This window comes from Oryctolagus cuniculus, chromosome 1 (genome assembly GCF_964237555.1).
Source record: "Oryctolagus cuniculus chromosome 1, mOryCun1.1, whole genome shotgun sequence".
In the NCBI taxonomy this organism is placed as follows: domain Eukaryota; kingdom Metazoa; phylum Chordata; class Mammalia; order Lagomorpha; family Leporidae; genus Oryctolagus; species Oryctolagus cuniculus.
Window position 1 is genome coordinate 5,994,197 of NC_091432.1, and position 15,832 is coordinate 6,010,028.

The window sequence follows — 15,832 nt, forward strand, 5'->3', positions numbered from 1 at the left end:
CAGGTCCTTGGGCCCCTGCACCCATGTGGGAGACCCAGAGGAAGCTCCTGGCTCCTGGCTTCGGATCGGCGCAGCTCTGGCTGTTGCAGCTAATTGGAGAGTGAACCAGTGGATGGAAGACCTCTCTCTCTCTGCCTTTCGAATAATCTTAAAAAACCATCTTCGTGGCACACCCCACCCCCACCCCGAAGGCAGCGTGGCCTCTAGAACGGCTGCGCGGTGACTGAGCTGCTGCACCGCACCCCTGCGCTCTGGTGCGGGAGCTCGCCCCCCCCCCCAAACACCAGTGTGCGAAGCGCAGACCTCACCCGCTCCCCGTCCCTCGTCCCTCGCCCCCGCTGTCGGGGGGGGGGGGCAGGGAGGCCTCCATAATTTGCAGGCTGTAACTGGTGCAGCAACAGGGAGCAGAGCATTGGAACAGAAATGCAGAAGCAGCCCCAGTGCGCCTGGGAATCCAGCCCCTGGACGCTGTGCTCCGTGTGCCTTTAACCTAGTCAGCATCCCACTTGGACTATCATCCACGGCCTTCCCAGGCACATTAGCGAGGAGCTGGGTTGCAGGTGGAGCAGCCGGGACTCGGGTGGTGCTCTGAGACGGGAGACTGGCATGAAAATGGGGTGTGGGTCCTGGCTCCGTGCAAACCAGCTTCCCACTAGTGCGCACCCTGAGAGGCAGCAGTGAGGCTCGGGTACCTTGGGCCCTGCCACCCACGTGGGAGACGGGTGGAGTGTGAGGTCCTGGGTTCAGCCTGGCCCAGCCTGGGCTGTCGTGGACATCTGGGAAGTAAAGAAGTAGATGGAAGATTCTCTCTCGCGCGCGTCTTCCTGTGCCTTTCACATAAATAAAACTTAAAAACAGTGCAAAACAACCACAGACTGTCCACTGACAGCCGACTGGATGGTAAGTGTGGCGTGTACACAGGAAAAGTAGTATCCACCGCCAAGAGGAGGGCATTCTGACGTCGGACTACGGATAAACCTCGAAGGCCTTTTTTTTTTTTTTTTAAGATTTTATTTATTTATTTGAGAGGTAGAGTTACAGACAGAGAGGAAGAGACAGAGAGAGAGGTCTTCCTTCTGTCGGTTCACTCCCCAGTTGGCTGCAATGGCTGGAGCTGCACCGATCTGAAGCCAGGAGCCAGGAGCTTCTTCCAGGTCTCCCACGTGGGGTCAGGGGCCCAAGGACTTGGGCCAGCTTCTACTGCTTTCCCAGAGAGCTGGATCAGAAGAGGAGCAGCTGGGACATGAACCGGCATCCATATGGGATGCCGGCACCGCAGGCAGTGGTTTTACCCACTATGCCACAGCACTGGCCCTGAGAAAATATATATATAAAAAAAAATTAAAAATTGTCGCCATTTGGGGAGAGAACCAGCGGATGGAAGCTCTCCCTCTGCCTTTCAAATAAATAAATAAATCTTTAAAAAAACTACTTGAGAGGCAGAAAGACAAGACAGGGAGATTCCCCATGCACTGGTTCACTCCCAAATGCCGGCAACAGTGAGAGCCAGACCTGGGCCGAAGCCAGGAGCCGGGAAAGCCGTCGGGGTCTCGTGTGTGGGTGGCAGGGGCCCAGCCACCCGCAGGACGGCACCGGCAGGAAGCCACGGTCAGGAGCAGCTACTCGGACGTGGCCGCGGCCACCCTGCTGCTGGGCGAGCATTCACGCTGGAGAAATCGTAACAGAAGCCGGAGGGGGAGACCCCTCCCCCCAGAGGAACAGGACCGCAATCACCCCAGGCCCTCATCTCCTGCGGGTGCAGGGACATTCTCAAGCGTTAAATGAAGAAAAGAAGAAAAATGACGACAATCTAGAATTGTCTGCGCATTAAATTAACCTCCAAAAGTGACGGGGGCCTTCCCAGCCTGAGTCTCTGTCCTCAGTGGACCCACCTCGCAAGAGCGGCTGGACGGCTCCGGCGGGCTAAGCCGCCACTTGAGAGGCAGCGTCCCGGGTCCGAGTGATCCTGCTTCCAGCCCAGGTCCCTAAGCGCTCCCGTGAGAGACCAGAGCGAGGCGCAGGGCTCCTGGCTTCCGCCTGGCCCTCCTGGGCTACTGGGACTGAACCAGCAGAGGGAAGACCTCCTCCTCTCTCTCTCCCCTCTGCCTTTCAAATAAATAAATAATCTTTGACAAGTTACATTTTATAAAGAAGGAAAATTATAAATGCCGGGAACGCAGATCTACATACAACAGGAAGTGCATCAGAGGATGAATAAATTAAGGTAAAACAAAATCTTTTCATTATTCCCAATTGATCAGACAGGTAACTGCACAGCGCACTGAGTGTGGCAGACGGACAGGCAACATTAACGGCCAGGAGATGACACGGGACAGGATTTCTTCTTTTTTTTCTTTTTTTTTCTTTTTTGACAGGCAGAGTGGACAGTGAGAGAGAGACAGAGAGAAAGGTCTTCCTTTTGCCATTGGTTCCCCCTCCAATGGCTGCCGCAGCCGGCGCACTGCACTGATCTGAAGCCAGGAGCCAGGTGCCAGGTACTTCTCCTGGTCTCCCATGAGGTGCAGGGCCCAAGCACTTGGGCCATCCTCCACTGCACTCCCTGGCCACAGCAGAGAGCTGGCCTGGAAGAGGGGCAACCGGGACAGAATCCGGCGCCCCGACCGGGACTAGAACCCAGAGTGCTGGCGCCGCAAGGCGGAGGATTAGCCTAGTGAGCCGCGGCGACGGCCGGGACAGGATTTCATTAGAAGACACCTGCAGTTACCCAAGAAGTGGTGTTGGCATCTGGAAATGGACCTAGATTGACTAGAAATGTGTAATTATGAATGTCTAAAAGCCCTACAAACTGGAACTCTAGGGCAGTCACTGAAAACAAAGCTTTTTAAGCCTAAGTGATGTGCTAAGGAGAGAAAATGGAATCATATAAAATGCTAATCATGGGGCCAGCACTGTGGCGTAGCGGGTAAAGCCGTTGTCTTCAGTTCCGGCATCCTATGTGGGCGCCGTTTCAAGTCCCTGCTGCTCCACTTCTGATCCAGCTCTCTGCTGTGGCCTGGGAAAGCAGTGGAAGATGGCCCAAGTGCTTGGGCCCCTGCACCCACGTGGGAGACCTGGAGGAGGCTCCTGGCTCCTGCCTTCGGATCAGCTCAGCTCCGGCCATTTCGGCCATTTGGGGAGTGAACCACAGACGGAAGACCTCGCGCTCTCTCTCTGCCTCTGCCTCTCTCTACCTCTGCCTCTCTCTCTCTCTTCCTCTAACTCTGCTTCTCAATAAATAAATAAACCTTTAAAAAAAGATCCGCGTTTTCTAGCTTCATCCGCTGAAAGCTTCTAAAAGAACAGCCAGCTCAGCAGAAGGGCACCTCCGGCGCCTGACTCCACCACAGCCTCTCTCCCTGTAAAAGGAACCCAGCGTCCACGTCCGGGCAGGAAAGCTGGCGCCCCGTGGTACAGGACAGCAGATAACCGGGGGGCCGGTGTCAGTGTGGGGGTGGTGGTGCCAGCATCCCGCACCAGCGCTTGGGCCCTGCCGCTCCCCTGGGAGCCCGGGATGGAGGTCAAGGCCCTGGCCTTGCAGCCACCTGGGGAGTGAACCCGCAGACAGACGGCCACCCCCACCTCGCCCCGCCACTGCTCTGCCTCTAAAATAAGTAATTTTTTAAAAAAAGACAACTAGGGTCCCAGGCAAAGATTCAGAAGCGTGAGACCCAGCGTTCAACGATGCATTTTATCTAAAATTCCTATTTATTTTCATTTTGTCAGAAGGGCAGAGGGACGGATGGGCGAGGATCATCTTTCATCCAACGGCCCAAGCACCTGGGCCCCTGCACCCACGTGGGACCCAGAGGACGCTCCCGGCTTCAGCCTGGCCCAGCCCTGATTCTCTGCCTTTCAAATAAATAAATCTTTACATTAAAAGAAACAGAAAGAATTGGCATGCAGGCGTCCCAAGCAGCAGCTTAGCGGCGCCACCACAGCGCCCACCCTAACAATCGTGCGTTTTGAAAGGTCGCCGTGCAATGCGCTAGAGAAACAGCGCCTCGGTCTACAAACAGAAAAGGCATCGAGCGATCACTCCTGCTCTCTTGCGCTCACCGCTGACGGCAGGGAGTGGACTTTACAGCAGTGGTTCAGCCAGGGAGAAGGCGCAGTGGGCTTGAAAAGTCAGCTTTGTAACCTGAAGGAATTAAACCACCCAGGCAGTGGCCACCCACGGCTGAGAGCCGCGAGGTCCCTCCGGGCAGACAGCAACGCCCCCAGTCTCGCTGCAGCGCGCCCTCCCGAGGAGCCCAGCGGAACTTCTAGACCCACTTCCTGATTCACCAAAATGCAGAGGCCCATGAACGTGACATCACAGAACCCAGGCAGCGGGAACCTAACAGGACCAAAGCTATCAAGACAGATCCAACGATCTGTTCCCGATTTAAAAAGAAACCCTGGGCCGGTGCTGCGGCCCAGGTTAAAGCTGCCGCCTGCAGTGCCGCCATCCCACATGGGCACTGGTTCAAGTCCCGGCTGCTCCACTTCCGATGCATCTCTCTGCTGTGGCCTGGGAAAGCAGTAGATGGTCCAAGTCCCTGGGCCCCTGCACCCGTGTGGGAGACCCGGAAGAGCTCCTGGCTCCAGATCAGCCCAGCTCTGGCCATTGAGACCATTGGGGAGTGACCCAGCGGACGGAAGACCCGTGTGTGTGTGTGTGTGTGTGTAACTCTTTCAAGTAAAAATAAATAAATCTTTTAAAAAAGAAAAGAAATTGCAAGATGGAACGAAGCAGCACAGTTATCTGTATTTGAGAGAGAGATGACTAACTGGGGGAAACCAAGAAAATAAACTATTGGGAACAGCAAAATAATTTATCAAAAAAAAAAATTAGTAAGTATCTGGCCCCTGGGGACAGGGGCCGCGTTCTTTAAAAGGTCATGGAAATGTGTATTATGAAAAGAAAATGCATGGGTTTCAAAGCTGCACCAGGAATAACCTTTGTTTTTGAAAATCAGAGTCACAGGCAGGGCGAGGCAGAGAGAGAGAGAGACTTCCATCCGCTGGTTCACTCCCCAAATGGCTGCATTTGAAGCCAGGGGCTTCTTCCAGGTCTCTCACGCGGGTGCAGGGCCCGGCACTTGTGTCATCTCCACTGCGGTCCCAGCGCATCAACAGGGAGCCGGACTGGAAGCGGAGCAGCCGGGACTCGAACCGGCGCCCACGCGGGATGCGGCACTGCGGGCGGCCGCCTTATCCGCGGCCCTGACCCCTCATCTTCACTTCCATTTTCCAGCGCCCGCTCTGCACGCCCCACAGCCGCCCCGTCTGCGAGCGCACCGCTTGTGCCCGCAGGGTCCGATTGCGCAGGCGCGTGGGCGTCTCCCGCGTGCGTCTGCGGTTTGCACGACGAATCTAGAACGCGGCGGGCCCAGAGGCGGCGGCAGCGGCCGCTCCATCACGCACCGCGGGTGTCGGCGTCCCGGACACAGCCCAAGCAGGGCCTCCCCCAGGCGGGGTGAGGCCCACGGCCCCGCGCGGACAGGGCCACGGCGGGCGGCCCCATCGCTGCGGGAACGCTGCGGCGCGGCCCGGTCCCCGCCGCCACAGCCGCTGCCCTGGGGCGCCGCTTCTGTTACTCTCCACGGCCAGCTCGCGGGTCCCGCGGGGGCGCCGCGCACACGGCCGGTCGCGTGCGCGCGTGTTTGCCCGCAGAGCCCGCCCTGTTGCGTGACTGAACCACCCGGGACTTTCCGCGGAGGGGCGGGGCTTGCGGGCGGGATCCCGGAAGGACTACATTTCCCGTGACGCTCCGCGGCGCCCGACCTCCCGAGAGGCCCCGCGCGCTTTACGCGCCAGCTTCGGCCTCCGCCCGCGAGCGACGGACTAGCGGCGCGGAATGGAGGGCGCGGGCGAGGCGGCCGTGGAGGGGCACCGCGTGCACCTGCGCCCCGACTCCCTGCGCGGCGCGGCCCCCGGCACGCTGCACCTGCTGCCCTGCGAGGTCCTGGCGAGCCGGCCCGCCCCCGTGCGTCGCTTCTTCACGCCCGCCGTCCGCCGAGGCCCCGACGGTGAGCTGGCGGCCGCCTCCCCGCGGCTCCCCGGCGCGCGCTGCGAGGGCGCCTGGAGCCCTAGTCCCGGCGGCGGGGGCGGCGGGGTCGTGGGCCAGCTGCGCCGGGCCCGGGTGTCCCTGAGCGGGCCCTGCGCCTCCCTCCTGCAGGACTCCAGGCGTCGTTTCGGGGACGCGGCCTGCGGGGCGAGGAGGTGGCGGTGCCGGCCGGCTTCGCGGGCTACGTCCTGGCGGCCGAGAAGGCAGACGGGCGGCCGGGGTCCGGGGACGCGGAGCGGGCGCCGCTGGAGCGGGACTTGGTGAGCCACGGCGGGCCCGGGGCGGGCGCGGCGGCGGGGCCGGGCTGAGCCGCCTCCCTCCCTCCCTCCCCAGGACCGCTTTCTGGGCGCCACCGCCAGCTTCGGCCGCTTCACGCTGTGGGGCCTGGAGACCGTGCCGGGCCCGGACGCCAAAGTGCGCGGGGCCCTGACTTGGCCGAGCCTCGCGGCCGCGGTGAGTGCACGGGCGGGGTCGCTGCGGCGCGGGGCCCCCCACGCCGGACGGGGTCAGTGGGGGCGGCCGGGCCCCCGCACGGTTACAGGCGGCTCCTCTTGCAGATTCACGCTCAGGTGGCGGAGGACTGAGAGCCGGAGCCCGTCCCCACCTGCCGACCAGTACGCCCCGCACCGCAGCTGTGCAGAACCCTGGAGGCTCCGCCTACGGAAACGATTTATTGCCTGGTGCGGGGGCCGCAGCCAGGGCCACCCCACCCCCACCTTCTACTTTACAAAAGCCATTTTTACAGTGAAAGTGTCCTGTACAGTTGCCCCCAGCCCCTGCGCACTGCACAAGCCGCCCGGCTCCTCCTGGTCCCTGGTCAGGGCAGGCCGGGCCCGCAGCCAGCTCAGCCTGGGCGCTGACCCGAGCCCTCGGCGGGCCTGGGCACTGACCCGTGGCCCCTGCGGGCCCAGCCCCGTCTGGCGCTGCCCTGCGCGCCTCGCGCGCTGTGCCTGCTGGGGGCGCCGGGTCCCGTGCTCGCCGGCCCCGCGCCCGGAGGCCCGGTCACCACTTCCCCCGCTTGCTCCAGTCCTTGGGGGTGAAGTGCAGACACTTGGAGTCGATGCGCAGCAGCCGCTTCAGCATTGCCCGCTCGTGTCCGTCCACGATGTCCTCGGACAGCGTGAGGATGTACTGGCCCTGGGCGAGAGAGGGCCCGGCAGGGGTCAGCGCCCGGCCCGCACCGGCTTCCCGACTGCCCGGCCCTGGCCGCCCGCCCCACCTTGTAGTAGTTGATGAGGTTGAGGTACTGCAGCGTGGAGATGACGTCCTCCTTCTTGATGCTGGTGATCTCGCTGATCTCACTGCGGGAGGGCAAAGGTCAGGTCTCCCGCGGCCCGGGGCGGGGACAGCCACGCACCCCCGGGGGCGGCCGGCTCACTTGATGGTGATCTGCGGCCGCTCCCCACTCTCGGACTTGAGCCCCATCAGGATCTCCAGGATGGTCTGGGACCAGTAACTGCGATAGGACAGCAGGCCCAGGTCCGACAGGGGCTTCTCTGGGGTCCCCGTTCTCCCTTCCACCTTGGAGAGCTCATAGCCTGGAGCAGGGGAGCAGGAGAGGTGGGTAAGCGGTCAGACAGTGGCATCGCAGCGGGCACATCCTGCAGCAGGGGGCCGGGCCGGACGCCCACTGCTCCACCCGCTAACCTGCAGCCTGGCAGTGCAGGCGGACCAGGGACCTGGGGCCCTGCCGCCCAGTGGGGCCCTGCGGAGCTCCAGGCTGCTGGCTTCAGCCTGGCCCGGCCCTGCCTGCTGTGGGCAACTGGGGAGTGAACCCCTGACCAGACCTGTCTCTGCCTTTCAAATAAAATGAAAAGCATTTAAGAATTAGAGCCACGTGGCTTCTCTGCCCACCACCTGAAGGCGCTCGCCCTTGGCCTGGGTGCTGGGGGGGGCACCTGCAGTCAGCCGAGGCTGGGGGGGTGCCCATGTCCTTGGCCGTTGCTGTGTGGGTGCAGAGGGAGGCAGGGCAGACCCCGCCCTCTGTCCGTCACATTCTGGCTGGGACCTCGGGCTCGCCAGCTGCTCTGGGATGGAGCGGGCTGCGTGGTGGTGAGGAAGGAGCTTCACCAAGCGCTTCCCAGCTGGAGAGAGGCCTCCCTGCCCCTGCCCTCCTCCAGCTGACCACGAGAAGTTAGCTCCTCGCAAGCCCCTTTGGCCCCACCAGACCCCGAGGGGCAAGGCCCTGGGCCGGTCGCGCTTGTCTGCTCTCCTGCCCCTGCTGCACACTGGCCAGTCCCAGCGTCCACCCTGACCTGCTGTGCCTGCAAGGACCACGGAGGGGGTGGGCACCCTTGGGTTCCTGCTCAGCTGTGCGGGTTCATGCCACAGCCGTGGGCAGCAGCAGGTCAGCCAGATCTGGGAGAGTGGGCTGAGGTTTGGGGCCCTGGCCAAGATGGGGTGGGAGCAGTCACCCTGGAGTGTGAGACCTCGGCGAACCCCAGCTTGGTTCCTGGCCGACCCCCTTGGCTGAGCTGCACAGTGGGGGACAGCCGTGGGCGTGTGGCCTGAGGCACCAGCGGCAGTGCACGGGCCCTGGGCGGGGCGGCCACATACTCACTGAACTCAATCAGCAGCTTGCCGTAGCCCCGGCGCTGGTACGGGGGCAGGGTGAGGATGCAGGCCACGTTGTAGTCTTCCGTGGACTCCTTTTCCTGCAGGAGGGGTGGGCGAGCGTGAGGGCAGGGTCTGCGCCCACCCCAGGGCCCCCCGGGGACAGCGGGCAGGCGCTGACCTTGGAGAAGTAGCCCACGATGTGGAAGCCCTTGCAGTCGTACTCCGTCATGACGTAGAAGAGGAAGGGGTCTGTGTCGTAGTACAGCGTCTTGTGGTCCAGGAAGCACTTGGCCAGCAGACACAGGTTCTGGGAGTAACTCTGCGGGGGGAGAGGGAGAGCCCGTTCCCACTGGTGGTGCCACCCGAGAGGGCCCCTGGGCCAGGCCAGCGGGTGGGGTCGTCCCTGCCTGGGGCCCGCGCGCTGTGACAGCGTCCAGCTACCTCCCTGGGGACGGAGGGTCTGCCCCGCTGCCCGCCCCTTCTCCGTCTCAGCAGGGCCCGGGGCGGCTCCCTGGCCCTGCTGTGCTGGACACCAGCGTACAGTTTGGAACGCAGGAAGTGTCTCCGGCCAGGACACGAGGGAGCCCCTGTGTGGCAGTGCTGGGAGTCGCTGTCAGCAGACCCAGCTCTCCACTCACCCCACGGCTGCACCTGCCGCTCCCCGAGGGAGGGCGGGGCTCTGCCTCTTCACCGAGGACCAGCAGGGCCCCCACCCTCAGGGGACTGCCTCTGCACACAACTCCTGGAGAAACCTCACCCCTGGCTCCTCACCTGCGCACTGCCACGCGGGTGCCCAGTCCACACTTCACGCGGAGGGGTGCGTAGGCAGCTGCCGCCTCTCAAACTCCCTGCACGCAGGCCAGGGCCGCCCCCCCTCGCGCTCCAGTCTCAAGTTAGCCTTATCTCCCAGCTGAGCCTGCTCCCGTCCCTGCGTTCCTGCCGCCTCCCCCCTCCTCTGTCCCTCTGAGCCCCACTCCACTCCTGGGTCCCCTCCCCGCCTCCCCTGCCCTCACAGAACCCGAGTTCTCAGGAGCTCTGTCTGCCGTGCCCTGCCAGAGCCCACCTACGGCGGAGGTCAAGGCCGATCACGGGGCTGGCCTTGGCACGGCGGGTTAAGCCGTCTCCTGCAACACCCGGCTGCTCTGCTTCCACCCCAGCTCCCTGCTGTGGCCCGGGAAAGCAGCGCAAGATGGTTCAAGCGCTCGGGCCCCTGCACCCGTGCGGGGACCCGGATGGAGCCCCAGGCTCCTGGCCCAGCCCCGGCCTCGTGGTCATTTGGGGCGTGAACCAGCGGATGCCACGCTCTAACTTTGCTTTTCAAATAAACAAACCTTTCTTAACACCACGGGCTGAACAAGCTGCCGGCTGGGCAGGCCAGTGTGCCCCCGAGCAAGCAGCAGCCGCCCGCTGCCCGCGGCCACTGACCTTGTTCTTGCGCCCGTCGATCTCGAAGAAGGAGATGGTGCCCTTGCGGTAGATCTCGTTGCCAGGGGGGTGGCGTAGGTCGCACTTGGTCTGAGGAGGAGAGGAGGGTCAGGGGCGGGCGCTCCTGGACTCCGGGGGGGCGCGGGGGCGCTCCTGGACTCTGGGGGGCGGGGCGGGTGCTCCTGGACTCTGGGGGGCGCAGGGGCGGGCGCTCCTGGACTTTGGGGGGCGGGGCGGGTGCTCCTGGACTCTGGGGCGCAGGGCGGGCGCTCCTGGGCTCCGCCTACCAGGTGGCGCTGCAGGCACTTGAGGCTGCGGCCGTACTTGAGGCAGAACTCGCACAGGTAGAGGACCGGCAGCGCGGTGAGCTCCTGCGGGTACGGGGAGAAGTACCACGGCTTGAGGCGGTGCCGGCCCAGCTCGATGCACTCGATGTTCTTCATCCGAGTGACGATGTCGTCGTGGCTCCGGTCGGACACCAGGCTGCCAGTCATGCGCGGAGCCGACGGGATGCCATCGGAGCTGTCCTGGGAGTCCTGCCGGGGCCGGGGGAGACGGCACGTTACAGGAGCCACGCGCCGCCCGTCTGCGACCCCGGGGCAGCTGCTGTGACCCCACTTCTCAGAGACCAGGCCCAGCCCCCGCCCACCCGCCTCACGGCCCCTCCCCACCCAGCCCCCAGACCCACCTCGTCCGTGCCCAAGCAGTTTGACTTCCGCTTCCGCCCTGGCTGCGCTGCCACCGCCCTACGGGCTGACCCATTCTGTGAAGAGACGGCGGGAATGCGGGGGGCTGTGAGCTGAGCCGGAGACGCCGGCGGGGGCAGGGCAGGCAGGGCAGTGAGACGAGACGGCTCGGGCCTACCTGGGGGAACACGGAGGCCGGGGCCGTCTCGCTGGGCACGGGAGTCGCTGGCGACACCACCTCCACCTTCCGTTTCTGCAGAGGGAAACCGAGGCCGGTGGGTGAGAAGGTAGGGAAGGGGGACCTGAGAGGAAAGAAGGTCCCTGAAGTGCTGAGGGTACCGTGGAGCGGTGGCCGGGCTGCAGGCAGGAGCTGGAGGACAGCGGCGGGTCGGGCTCACCACCGGGAATGGCCTCCCGCTCCTTGGGCAGGTTGAAGCGGAGCGTGATCTGGACCGGGATTGGCAAGGTCTTCCCGCTGGCCTGGGCGGAGGCCGGCTGCAGAGATAGGTCCAGGGTCTTCCTCTGGGGTGGGGAGGCGCAGGGGACGAGGGGCCCCCTCGGCGTGGAGTGACTGAGCCCCGCCCGCTGCCTTCTCAAGGACTGGCCACTGGACCGGAAGCTACATCTGCAACCTGGCCCCATGCTTTGCAAGCTGGAGTCGGGGCGGGGGGTGCTGCCTCCTGCCCAGCCAGGAGCCCCCTAAGGCCGAGAGACGAGAAGAGTAGGAGGCAGGAGAGGTGGAGTGGGGCCCTACTCACCACCTCTCTCTCGGGAGATCCGGGGCGGGACCCAGGCAGTCCGTTCTTGGTCGGGGTCTTGGCCTCTTTCTTGGGGAACTGGATTTTCTTTAGGTCCAGCCGCTCGTGGGTCACCCATTCATCCAGGCGTTTGTTGACTGCAGCGGTGGGCATGGCTCAGGACGGAATGCCAGAGGCTGCCCCCGCCCCGCGCCCGCCCCGCAGCCCCACCTCAGCCAGGCCCAGGACTCACAGTCAATGTAATGGACGTAGAAGAGCTTCCGGCCACTAATGTCCTTCACGCTCAGGATCTCGGCCAGGGCTATGGGAACGGCACAGGCAGAGGCCTTAGACGGGCAGGGCCCCGAGACGCCACCCTCCTAGGACCCGAGCCCCACCCCTCGGCCGGATCCCCGCGCCCCAGCACTGCGCAGCTCGCGCCCAAGCCCCCTTCAGACACCAAGTGCAACCCACTCTCCAGGCCCCGCCCTGTCCAGGTCGGAACGGCTAGAAGCCACGCCCCTCCTTTGGAGCGCCAGCGCCCCGCCCGCACCAGCATTCTAGAAGCCCCGCCCCATTCGGCTGACTCCCTCCCGCCTCGTATTTCTTAGCCCCGCCCCCCGACGTCACTCACGCCACTCATCTTCGTTGTCCTGGTTCCGCCGCAGCACAGGTAGGCGGCAGCCCTCGATTATCTCCCCCTGGGGAGACAGCGCGGCGCCAGGGTCGGCTACTGTGGGGCCGCGGGCTCTACCCACCTCCCCTGGTTCCCTCCGCCCCGCCCCGGGCACCGGACTCACCACCTCCGCCATCTTCCCTCCCTCTACTGCCACTTCCGGCCCCTCTGGGAGACGTCACTTCCGGGATCGCGAACGCTGCAGACCCGGGCCCTCTGAGCCTGTTTAGTAAAGGACCCTTGAGGGACACCGCCGCCCGGCTGGAAGCGGGGAGCTAGCCCTTTTGGCCGGCGCGAAAATGGGGTGCTCGGAGCCTCGGGCCAGGTCTTGGGTGGAACCTCCACAACGTGCGCCGCGATTGGAGGAAAACTGAGTCCGTCACGTGACGCCCACCGGGTGCGACGCCGGTCACGTGGCTGCGGCGCGGGTCACGTGGGACTAGTGTTTGGGCTCGGACGGGCGGCCGCGTTCGGGAGTCTCCTAGTGGCGGCGGGAGGCGTCGCCCGGCGCCGGGTGCGCGTGCTGGGCGCGGGGCGGGCCTGAGGGCGGGCGGTGGGCGTGGCCAAGTTGGACAAGTGGGCGGGAGTAGCGGGACGGCTGCGGGGCCGAGTTCGAGGCGCGGGGGCGCGGGTGTCTAACCTCGTACCCCGAGTTCCTGGTTGAGAACCGGTGTGTGCGTTATTTTTGCGGCCTGTAGACGTGCGGTGAGTTCCCGCCGTGTGCCGGGCTCCACTGCCGGCCCTGGAGCGCGTGGGGGCGAGCGGACAGACCCCTCCCCTGGCGGAGCTCGCGTTCCTGGAAGTTGCGGGGAGGGGAGGGTTAATGGCCGCGGTTGCCTCTGTTTCAGGGCTAAGTGTTGGGGAACCCCGAAAACCCGAGCAGGGTGGTCAGGCGCGGGCGGTCGGGCTGGAGTAGCCGGGCAGCGCTGGCTGAAAGCTTAACTATTGGAAAGAAGGCTTGAAGGGACCCAGAGAAAGTTCCAGACGCACAGGCCGTCCCGCGGGGGCAGCCGCGCCGCGCTGCACGCGCTGGCCCGTGTCTGGTGGACAGGCAGACGGGTGTGGGCCTGGCGTGTCCCGCGGCCCGTGGGCCCCCACAGAACACCAGACGCCGGAGTGAGGGGCAGGGTTACTGTGGGGGGGGCCCTGGCGCGCAGAGCAGCGGCCTGTGGCGAACGGGTCCTCCGGGGCCGTGCGGAGGGAGGACGTGGCCGGCCAGGCCCCTCAGCGTGGGCTGGAGCTGACCCTGCGGCTGGGCCTTGGGAAGCCCGCGCTCGGCTGAGCCGGGCTGGGCTTAGGAAGACGGCGCCGTTTTACTACACCCCGCCTTGGTCTTTGTGAAGCTGCTAAGAAGGAAGAGAGAGAGGAAGAGGTCTGGAGACGAGGGAGGGCCACGTGTTCGCGAGCAGGTCCTGTTGGAACTCCGCCGGGCAGGCCGGGAAGCAGGGGCAGCGGCTCCCATGGGGACGCGCGGCGCTGACAGCGCGGCTGGGCCTTGGGGCCCCCTGGCTGCGGGGGCTGGGGCCGAGCATGGTGTCTGGACTGCGCCCTTGACCAGCACCCGTGCTGTTGATGTGTTAAAGCGGTTGGGGGGACAAAACAGTATTTCTTAACAGGAGAAGTTGTTTGAAGTTTAAATTTCATTGCCCATAAAGGATGTTTTTAAAGATTTATTTATTTGAAGGTTACAGAGGCAGAGAGAGAGTCTTCCATCCGCTGGTTCACTCCTTAATTGGCCACAATGGCCAGCGCTGGGCCAGTCTGAAGCAGGAGCCAGGAGCTTCTTCCAGGTCTCCCACGTGGGTGCAGGGGCCCAAGGACTTGGGCCACCTTCTACTGCTTTCCCAGGCCACAGCAGAGAGCTGGACTGGAAGTGGAACAACCAGGACTGAATCGGCACCCACATGGGCTGCTGGCACTGCAGGCGGCGGCTTCATCCGCTATGACGCAGCACTGGCCGCCGAAAGTCTTTTTAAGAGATTCGTTTTATTTTACTTGAAAGGCAGAGGGGAGAGAGAGGTGGAGATCTTCCATCCAGTGGTTCACTCCCCAGCTGGGAGCTACGGTTGGAGCTGCTCCAAACTGAAGCCAGGAGCCTGGAACTGCATCCCTGGCTCCCACGCGGGCGCAGGGCCCCAAGCACTGGGCCGTCTTCCGCTGCCTTCCCTGGTGCATTAGAGGGAGCTGGATTGGAGGTGGAGCAGCCGGGACTCGAACTGGCGCTCATATAGATGCCAGCATCACGGCCAGTGGCTTGACCCACTGCGCCCCAACGCCGGCCCCGAGGCCGAAAATCTTAAGTCAGCTCTCACTGCTCTGCTCCCCTCAAATCCCGGAACAAACGCCTGAGCTCTCACTTCTCCCTGCCTCGGCACCACACTCCATGCAGAGCACCCCACGTCTCCCAGAACCACCGCGGGGGCCGAACCTTTAGGAACGAGAGGGGTCCTTTAAAAACAGTGTGCAGACCGGTCACCCTGATCCAGATCCGCCGGTAGTTTTTCATTTACCTAGACGCTCAGCCTCATCCGAATCCACCTCCGCCATGGCGCTCTGCCTCCTCTCCTCTGCCCCCTCGCTCCCGGCCCGGTCTCCCTGCCGGCTGAGGACACAGCAGGCCTGTGCTAGCCCAGGGCCGGTGCCGGTTCCTGCCCGCAGTGCTCTCTGTGCATCCGCGCCCGGCTCCGGCGTCTCCTCCCCGGTGCATCCGCGCCTGGCTCCGGCGTCTCCTCCCCCATGCATCCGCGCCGGCTCCAATGTCTCCTCCCCGGTGCATCCGCGCCCGGCTCCGGCGTCTCCTCCCCGGTGCATCCGCGCCCGGCTCCGGCGTCTCCTCCCCGGTGCATCCGCGCCCGGCTCCGGCGTCTCCTCCCCGTGAGGCCTTCCACTGGACCTGCCCGCGCGCACCTGACCGCCTGCACGCCCTGCTCCCCCCGCTGCCTTCACCTTTCCGCCGGCTCCGTGCCCGGCTGTCAGACCCTGTGCTTTCCTTAGTCACTGAGTTACGACCCCTCCCTCCCTGAGTGCGAGATCCGTGCATTTGGGATTTGGGGCATGTCCACTGCTGTGTCCCCAGCTGTTGGGGCAGTGTCTGGCTCGTAGCAGGACCTCCAGGTGGCGGCCAGCAGGGTGGAGTAGCTGGGAAAGCTGCCGCCTGCCGGGCCCACCCCATCCCGGCTGCTCCACTTCCAACGCAGCTCCCTGCGAATGACCTGGGAAAGCAGCAGAAGGTGGCCGGGCGCTTAGGCCTCTGCCGACCACGTAGGAGACCCGGATGAAGCTCTTGGCTCCTGGCTTTGGCCTGGGCCAGCCCTGGCCTTGACCAGCTGTCTGGGGAGAGAACCAGTGGATGAAGGAACTCTTTCTGTCTCTGTGTAACTGACTTTCAAATAAATAGATAAATCTTAAAAATCAATAGATAGCTGGCACCGCGGCTCACTAGGCTAATCCTCTGCCTTGCGGCGCCGGCACACCGGGTTCTAGTCCCGGTCGGGGTGCCGGATTCTGTCCCGGTTGCCCCTCTTCCAGGCCAGCTCTCTGCTGTGGCCTGGGAGTGCAGTGGAGGATGGCCCAAGTGCTTGGGCCCTGCACCCCATGGGAGACCAGGAGAAGCACCTGGCTCCTGGCTCCTGCCATCGGATCAGCGCAGTGCGCCGGCCGCAGCTCGCTGGCCGCAGTGGCCATTGAAGGGTGAACCAACGGC

The 15,832-nt window shown here is 64.2% G+C and overlaps 2 protein-coding genes and 1 long non-coding RNA gene across 9 annotated transcripts; 1 reads left to right on the forward strand and 2 right to left on the reverse strand.

Moving 5' to 3' along the window:
• Nucleotides 1–988: 988 nt before the first annotated feature.
• Nucleotides 989–5,508, reverse strand: LOC138848487 (uncharacterized). The gene is made up of 2 exons (XR_011386320.1): nucleotides 5,281–5,508; nucleotides 989–1,314 (listed from the first exon to the last, which is right to left on the reverse strand). It is a non-coding gene; the product is annotated as an uncharacterized lncRNA (long non-coding RNA).
• A 70-nt stretch (nucleotides 5,509–5,578) lies between these two features.
• RNASEH2C (ribonuclease H2 subunit C) lies at nucleotides 5,579–7,881 on the forward strand. The gene is made up of 4 exons (XM_051827981.2): nucleotides 5,579–6,011; nucleotides 6,161–6,309; nucleotides 6,383–6,502; nucleotides 6,607–7,881. Exons 1-4 carry the CDS (start codon nucleotides 5,840–5,842, stop codon nucleotides 6,631–6,633), a joined length of 468 nt encoding a protein of 155 aa, XP_051683941.1. The 5' UTR covers nucleotides 5,579–5,839; the 3' UTR covers nucleotides 6,634–7,881.
• KAT5 (lysine acetyltransferase 5) lies at nucleotides 6,702–12,507 on the reverse strand. Of its 7 annotated transcripts, XM_002723992.5 has the most exons (14): nucleotides 12,254–12,504; nucleotides 12,088–12,154; nucleotides 11,707–11,775; nucleotides 11,475–11,611; nucleotides 11,056–11,211; nucleotides 10,895–10,969; nucleotides 10,719–10,793; nucleotides 10,318–10,566; nucleotides 10,031–10,120; nucleotides 8,784–8,924; nucleotides 8,610–8,703; nucleotides 7,428–7,587; nucleotides 7,269–7,350; nucleotides 6,702–7,186 (listed from the first exon to the last, which is right to left on the reverse strand). In XM_002723992.5, exons 1-14 carry the CDS (start codon nucleotides 12,263–12,265, stop codon nucleotides 7,052–7,054), a joined length of 1,542 nt encoding a protein of 513 aa, XP_002724038.1. In that variant the 5' UTR covers nucleotides 12,266–12,504; the 3' UTR covers nucleotides 6,702–7,051. The 7 variants fall into 7 exon arrangements, with proteins under 7 accessions (XP_002724038.1, XP_051683928.2, XP_017195603.1 ...); XM_051827968.2 differs by having other exon boundaries at nucleotides 6,702–7,350; nucleotides 12,254–12,507; XM_017340114.3 differs by lacking the exon at nucleotides 11,056–11,211 and having other exon boundaries at nucleotides 12,254–12,502.
• Between the last annotated feature and the right edge of the window lie 3,325 nt (nucleotides 12,508–15,832).